Source organism: Blastomyces gilchristii, assembly GCF_000003855.2.
Source record: "Blastomyces gilchristii SLH14081 genomic scaffold supercont1.3, whole genome shotgun sequence".
NCBI lineage: Eukaryota > Fungi > Ascomycota > Eurotiomycetes > Onygenales > Ajellomycetaceae > Blastomyces > Blastomyces gilchristii.
Genome location: NW_003101680.1, coordinates 2,118,949 through 2,127,695, shown reverse-complemented (window position 1 = coordinate 2,127,695; position 8,747 = coordinate 2,118,949). Strand labels below are relative to the sequence as shown.

Sequence of the window (8,747 nt, the reverse complement as noted above, 5' to 3'; positions counted from 1 at the left end):
TACTCTTGCAGATGATATCAAATATTAATTATCAGATAATCTTATGCATCAGAGATTCTTCACTCAGCAGACCTCTTTCAATCTTCAAATTATATAATCATCAATATATTATGTAGAAGCTTCTGTGTCTGCTAATACTTTTACAGTCATCTCTCAATTCTTATTCAAGTGCTTCTTATACATTAACATTTCAGATCTCAAGACATTGAGATGAGTGTTCACTTCCTCACTCACACTTCAGTCAGAAGCCTGCTTTCTCTTTGTGTTTACAGAATTCAGAGAGTTATCTAACACAGACATCTCTTTCACTTTAAAGACTTTTTATAGAATATCAGCAAGTGTCTCTGAGCTCACTGATTCTGCTAGTTTTTTGACTCTCTTGCTTCTCTTAACTGCACATGCTGAGTGCAATCTTTTATATCATGATTTTAACATCTACAGTTGAAGTAAGCTCAATGCTCATAATATCAAGATTTTCACTCAGAGAATCTCTTTTTCAGAGGATTCAGTGCTTTAGCAATGACATTCAGATCTAGATTCATCATGTCTGAGTATGTAGCTTGTGTTATAGAAGTCTGATTATCTGTTCTTCACTGAGATATACTTGATTACAGTATTTTCTATTGCAATTGACTCACTTATTCCTGTATGATAAGAATATTGTATGCTTCTTTCACTGTGCCTGATTATGAGATTAAGCATTTTCATTTCACTCTCAACTCAGATGTAAGATCATGAATGAAGATCTGTAAACAGAAAGATATTGAAAGCTCTTCATTCAATGTGAGATAGTGTAAACTGAAGTGTATAAAGTATGATGTAAGATCACTCACTTGTCTACACTTAGTGAAGTGTTTGTAACACTTGTCTTATATATTCACTTTCTCAAAGTTATACAAGATTCATTTGAAAAACTCATTTCATATTTATGAAAATGAATATTACTTCAGATCTGTAAGATTTATCTTTTCATCAGTTATTTATAATAACTTTGCTTTTTCATATAGAAATATAACAGATCTTAAGACTTGTTAAAATTCTGTTGACTGTCTGTCTGTGAGTTCATATTCAATCTGATAATATAATTGTATCTGACTTAGTCAGCTGATTGCAGTATTATTTTTTCAGTCATTATTAAAGCTTAGTAGCTTCAGCAGATCTTTCAGCTTGATATATTTCATACTCAGATTCTCATTCTGTACAGCAGTCTCTGATAATATATACACTTCTGAAGAGATTGTGAATAATTGTGATAAGATCTTCAGATTCAGTGTAGTCATCTATCTGTATAAATATTCAATCTCTCACTGCAGATCTAAGATCTGATTTTCTCTATTCTTATTAATGATGATAATTGTATCAGTGAAGCTCTTTATAGTGAATGCTTAATCTGCAGTGAATGTCAATTGTTGTTTGACTTTCATCTCAGTCTGTCACTGTGTATACAAGGCCTTGATCTCATTTAGAATTCTTATACACATACAGAGCTTTGATTTCAGTTCAGCAGTCTCAGCTGCTTTTCTTACTACTTTAAGTAAACTCTCTGAGAGATTCTGCATATCTTTCAGTTCAGATAGCAGAGAAGAGTATTGTTTATATCAGCTAGAGAAGATATTCATTTCAGTGATTTTATCATTGATTATATAATGTCTATTGTTATCACTGTATTATTATATTACTATATCACTGTATTATTATATCACTATATCACTGTATCATTATATCATTATATGATTTCTGTTATTATTATACAACTTCAGTGATAATTATTCCTCTCTTTTATTCTTCTTTTAAGTAGAGAGTGAACTTCTTTGAATCTCATTCACTGCTCTCATTCTCTTTCTCACATCTCATTCATTTACATACATGGCATTTGTCTGAGTGTGAAGTTTTCTCTTAACAAGTGAAGCAGTATCAATCAAATGCTTTTCTGCTCACTGCTCTTTATACACTATCTTTTGAGACATTCTAGAACCACACTGGCATGATAACTATGAATCACTTTGTAGATGGAATTATCACACTCTGAAGAAGTCTGCACTTCTCACTGGTTTTTAGATATGCTACTAGATGTGATTCAAAGGTTGCTTAAGCCAGCATATGATTACGGATGTACACCGGCTTCTTATATATTGAATCTCATACACTAAATTAATTAGTGGCCGCTATGGCCCCCCCTTTACATTCGTACGCTAGTAGTTCGGAAGCGGCCGCGTTATTATCTGATAGTTGTACATTCTTCCGAACCACATTCTGATCATGAGTATTATATCTTCTCTGTATAAGTGATAACTTCTTAGAGAAGAAGATCACTAATCTCTATTTATAATATCTTATAGACTTTATAAAAAAGCCTTCTTTCATAGACAATTCATTATCTGTTTTCTCAGAGATAATTATTCTCTGATTCTTTCAATATTGAAAGGTCTTCAGTGTCAACTGTGAAAAGATTTCACAGATCTCATTTCTGAATACATCAGTCTCACACTGACTGAGTAAGTCAGAATTAAAGTGATTCAGTATTGTAATATCTGTAAAAGCTTGTTTTAATTCTGCAAACATCTGCACAGTGTCTTGAGTGAGAGTAAACAGTTCTGTTTTTCTATCTTTCATACTTCTCTTTAACAGATCTGTAAGAAGAACAGTAATCTGTGAATATGTATAGATGAATTGTCTGTAGAAATTTACAAATTCTAGAAATATCTACATCTTATGATACATCTGCAGCACTGGTCAGTTCTCAATGATGAAGACTCAGCTTCTGTTCATTGAAATATCATTCATCTCAGCCTCAGTGGCCGAATGGTTAATGCGGCCACCCGGTAGCGCCTTGGCGTGGGAAACCAAGGCGCGTGGGTTCGAAACCCGCAGGGGATACATTAAATCCGGAACTTAAGCACCTCAGGTTTCTAATAAATACAGAGGTGTACAAATCACTTCAATGAATCGCTCTATGTTCCTGAGCTGGGAAGTTATTATTGCATGTATCTAATTGTCACTTCTTTGTATTTTCCTATGTTCTTATTATCTTGACATGGTCTCAACACCTGTATTTCCTCCTGTATAATCAATACTTGACCTGTATTTAACATCACGCAAGGACTTATCATAAGCTCCGCTTGCATATGAGTATAATGAAAGAATAATAATAATAATAATAATAATAATAATCATTCATCTTAATAATATAATCTAAGAAATCAATCTCCTGCATATAGAACAAGCATTTTTCAGTGTTTATATAGAGTTAATACTGTCTCAAGTGACTTAATACTTCTTGAACATGAGTATCATGTTCTTTCTCTGATTTTAAGAAGATTAAAATGTTATTTAGATATACTATGCAGAAGACATTAACAAGGCTCTGCAGTGTCTCATTTATATAGATCTGAAAGATAGCTGAAGCATTACAAAGATTAAAAGATAAAATAAGATATTCAAAATTGCTATACTTGATATAAAAAGCTGTTTTTCAAATATCATCTTCATTAACTCTGATTCTATAATAGATATTCTATATATCAATCTTTAAGAACATCTTTGCTTCAGATAATCAATCAATCATCTCATCAATCAATAGTAATGAATAGCAATTCTTAACTGTCATCTTATTAAGACCTCTGTAGTTTATACATAGATATAACCTATCATTCTTTTTGAGTATAAAGAGTATAGATGTCTCTGTCAGACTTTTTGATAAATATATTCAGTTCTTTGATTGCACTTCTTGAAGATATTTACACAGAATATTTAATTTCTTTACAGATAAGTTATAAAGAGATCTGTACAGTGCTGTTACACTGTCTTCAAGATAAATCTTATATTATATCTTAATGTCAGAAAACTTCACTGCTTCTCTTTTCAAAAAGATATTCTTAAAATCTGTAAAGAGATGTTGTGTATATTCATCTTCAATAACAGATATTGCTGCTAATCTTGCAGTGAGAATAATGACTTCTTCACCTGTTTTCAAGTCTCAATCACCTGCTACACAGTATATCAACTCAATCTTTTTCTCAAGATTCTTCTAATGAAACTCTTCAGATTTCTCTATCACTGTCTCTTCATTAGTGAGGTAATATCATCACATCTGAGTGACTCAGTCAATGAGAGAATTGTTTTCTCTCAATTACAGAAGATCTAGAATAACATTCTCATCTATAATATTAACTGTGTGAAGAAGCAGACTGCTTTTCTTGAAGATTTCTTCTGAGTCTGTAATCACACACTTCACTTGAATTATGTTAAAATAATGACATTTTATTTCATCAGTAAATTTCACATGATCTGATAAATCTATCTTCTTTTAACTCTTTATTAAAGAAAAGAAATAGAATATGAAGTTGACATCTGCTTTAAAGTTGAGTAGATATCTTACTGATATCTTCTTATTCAGAGTATGCATTGTGATTATAACATAAACTCAGAGATATGAGAATTGTTAATTCTTTTCTTTCTCTTCTTTATCTTTCACAGATACATTTGTCAGAAGAGAAGTTAACTTTGAGAAGATGTCTTCTCAGTTTCTTCTCTTCTTCAGCTTCTTACAATCACTGATATAGTGATTACCAGCTCTGCAGTTGAAACAGAGATCTTTATCAAATCTTTTTTAATATTTCTTCACAGTGAGTGAAGAATCAGAATACTTGAAATTCTTCTTTACTTTCTTCACACTGAAGCTGTCATGACATTATTTAGATTCTGTTATTGATTGCTTAGAAGAGGTCTTGTTGACCTTTTTCTCAGAGAATTGATTTTTCAAATAGATTTGAAAAGTCAGGTTGACAAGCTCAGTATAATTGATTGATGAACTCTGATATTATGATATTATTATTCACACCTTGTAAGTCAGCTTTGTGAGATAAAGCTGTGTTTTTAATTAGTTCAAATTATCAGTTAATTTCTCTTAATATTCTTTAAATCTTGTGTTGAAATTGAAAGAATTCTTATCATTTTATTAATATAATGAGTTGAATCACTGTGCTGCTGTGAAGCTGTGATTGCAGTAATCTTTGATTTGATTCAGTAGAAAGTTCTTGAATTCTTCTCAAGTTATAGCAGCATTGATACACTCAAGCTCTCTCTTCTTAATAGCTCAAGTAGTTGCAGAGATGCCTTCAAGAAGGTTGACAGTGTATATTACTCATATCTCATGAGTATTATACTAACTCAGATTAAGGTGGAATTTTCATTCAAGAGTATGAGTAAAGCTATGAAATTCAGACAAGGTGTTTCTCTTATATCTCAGTGAATCTCTGATCTTAATCTCTCTATCTTTATAATAGAGGTAGATGTGTAGAGGCTGCAGTGATGACAGAGCAGTTGAAGAGCTCATGTTAAAATATACAGCAGATTCAGAAATCTCAGATTTCTGCTGAGATAGAGATGTATACACTCTAGAGAATGATGTAGTATTTCTCTCAGAGAGTGAGATCAGATCAGTTTCAGTGCAGGTGTATGAGATTATATCAGTCTGTTAGAGCTTGACTGATTCAAACTTGTAATCAGATTAAGTAATTTGAATTATAACATAACAGAACTGAAGTGATGACTAGTCAGTAGTATTATATAGAGATAGTTGTTTGAGAAGCTGTATAAGTAAGCTTAGACTGACCGTGTGACCGTGTCTGAGACCAGGATCAAACTTTACAGTTGTCATGTTGCCTAAAAGCATTACTTCTGATCATGGTTTGTGTTCATCATATTGATTTCAAATCACATTATTTCAGATATTAAAGGTCTCAGATTCACTTTTCAAATAAAAATCTAGTCTCAGATAAAGAATATATTTGAATTCTTAGTCACATTTTCATTCTGATCTCATTATTGAAAATAGCATTAAATGAGATCATGAAATCATTTCTCACTTACATAATATCATAACATAGTGCTCATTTGTTGAAAATTCAATAGAGAGTGTTATCAAATATCATTACTTTTCTAAACACAGATCATAATTGATATCATTTTAATTAAAAAAAAAATATAAAATACAAAAAATAATAAAAAAATAAAAAATAAAACAACAAGAAAAAATCACAACAAAAAAAAAAAAAGAAAAGGAAAAGAAAAAAATAAAAAATAAAAACAAAAAAAAATCAAGATCACAGAGCTGCAGCACTCTCAAAATACTCACTTTTCAGAGTCTTTACAATGTTCATCACCAATCATGTATCTCTCACAGTGAGAGTAACACAGCTGTGATGAGTCATTGTCTTAACACTATCTAATAAATAATCAGTATATATCTATATAAATGTGAATAATTAGAAAATATACACTCAAAAAGTGTGGCCAGGGTGAACTCTGCTGCCACTTGAATGACATCAAGAACAGAACACTGGAATCAATGATTTCTCTCATCAATTTCACAGACAAGACATGTAAAGATGATCTTGAGAAATATAAGATTCTCTGACTTCTGATAAAAATGAATCTCACAGAGAGACTCTATTTTCATCATATCAGAGACTGAGTATTATCAAAAAGTGTTACTTCAATACATATGCACTTACTGCAGCAATTCATTCTCTATGCATGTGACTGAGAGTTGCAGCTTTCTCACATCACACAGCTCTCTCTGAGATGCTGCTGTCAGTTTACAACTCACACAGTCTCTCAGTTCAGCACACACTGCATATATGCAGCTCTGCATGCTGGGGCTGTGTTGATCATTATAATCTGATGTGATACTCACTTTTCACAGGCCATGTTTCATTTGATTGAGAGAAGGGGGGGATGTGACTGCTGTTTTATTTGAGAGAGAGTGAGTAATTGAATCTGTAGAAGATAATTTGATTTCTTCTGCATTTGAAATTTAATTAGTCTATACTCTTCAATTTGAGAGTTTCTAAGAGTGTTTTAATAGTTTTCATATCAGCTTGAAATTAGTGATTGATTGAAGAAGAGAAAAGAGAGAAGAAAGAAATGAGAATAACTTATCTTTATAATATGAAAACAGAGAATTGCTGCAATCATTTATTCTAGTAACAAAGATCTGTTTTCTGCATATATCTCTGATACAGATTATATGATAACTGTATTCAAAGAATATCAACAGTGCATGTATTGAATGAAGATGATGTTACTATGCAACACTGTAGCTGTTTCTGTACATTGCTGAAAGCTGTTAATATTTTCTTTGAGTCTTTTTATATTTGATAAGTCAGTAATATATTTCAATGCACTTTTCCTTTCATCATCATCATCATCATCATCATTATTATTATTATCATCATTATTACTATTATCATCATTATTATCATCATCATCATCATTATCATTATCATTATCATATCATTTCTGATCATCTCTTCTGCCTTCACCTCTCTTTAACACTCATTGAAATCAATCATGTCATTCCTCTTCAAATATTCTGCGGTCCTGCGGACCATCAAGGCGCGTGAGTGCTGTCACAGATTGAAGAGAGAGAAGAAGAAGGTGTTCAAGTGAGAGAAGACAGATTGTAAGACACATTATAATGCCTTGAAGAGGCTCTGTAAGAGAGTAGAATAATAACAATTTTAAGTAACACTTCTGATAGATTTAGACTGAACTAAGTATAGAAATAATACAGATGACACTGCCTGTAAGAGATTAAAGAAGAAGATAGTGAAGAGTCTCATACAGCAGTGATGAAATCAGAAGAAGTTTCAAGAATGATTTGAGACTAAGATGAAGAGAGAGAGAGATGAGAAGAGTGTTACTGTAAATAAGCAGCAGTAGAAGAAGATTAAGAAGATGTTAAAGTAGAAGATAAAGAAGTTAAAACTGATAAGTTTTTTATTTATTGAGAGATAATGATTTTTAATAACACTTCTGTTCTCTAATTGATTAGCAGAAGCTGGCAGAGAAGAAGGGAATTGAGGCCTTGTTCAGGTCTCAAATATGCTTCATGATTCAGAACATTGAGAAGACAGCTCTGCTCTCTGAGCATGTCAATCTGCTTACTACTGAAGTGGAACCCAAGACAGCAGATCAGAAAATGCGGGATTTTGAGGTACAGGTTGACCTGGCTGAGAGAGAGCAGCAGGAACCCTTCTCTGAGAAGGCAGTAGAGAGAGATTTTAAGATGATTATCATCTCAGATGAGAAGAAGAAGAAGAAGAAGAAGAATGAGAAGTGAATTATAAAGAATGATAAGAAGAATGAGAAAGAGCAGAAAGATAATGAGTAGAAAAAGTTTTTTTCTTTTTATATTAGTTAGTTATAAGTTCATAATTATTAATAATTAAAATTAATTTTGAGTTTTTAAAAATTATTATACAAGTTGTAATCAAGTCAGGAATAATATATATATATATATATATATTTAACTATCATGATTCACAAATCACTATAATATATAAGTATCAACATTTTTTCAACATTGATATTTATAATATTAATATATTTTTAATAATATTATCTGATAATGTAATTTAATAACACTCTCTTTCATAATATTAATATATTTCAAGAAATATGACAGAGATTAATCAAGATTGTTTATTTACTTTTATATATTGATGATATCTAATCTGAGTTAGTACTAAAATTATAACTAAGCTAAGAAACAAGATTATTTTCTCTTATATTAATTCTTCTTACATACATCAGTGATCAGTTATTGAAAATAAATTATCATCTTTCTCAAATTATTATCATATCTTCTGAATTCACTTCTTTCACTTCTTTTACTTCTATTAAAGATTCATAAACTCTTCAAGAAATCACTGTGAATTACAAAGTCTATATTATTTACAATT

The 8,747-nt window shown here is 31.1% G+C and overlaps 1 protein-coding gene and 1 pseudogene across 2 annotated transcripts; both read left to right on the top strand.

Annotated features, from left to right (window-relative positions):
* Positions 1–2,788: 2,788 nt before the first annotated feature.
* Positions 2,789–2,877, top strand: BDBG_16502 (annotated as a pseudogene). The gene has a single exon. The product of its transcript is annotated as a tRNA-OTHER (tRNA).
* Positions 2,878–7,353: 4,476 nt separating this feature from the next.
* BDBG_16501 (uncharacterized protein) lies at positions 7,354–8,125 on the top strand (the record flags this gene model as incomplete). The annotated part of the gene is made up of 2 exons (XM_031724446.1): positions 7,354–7,402; positions 7,851–8,125. The coding sequence occupies 2 exons, from the start codon at positions 7,354–7,356 to the stop codon at positions 8,123–8,125; spliced, it is 324 nt and encodes a 107-aa protein (XP_031576923.1).
* Positions 8,126–8,747: the final 622 nt, after the last annotated feature.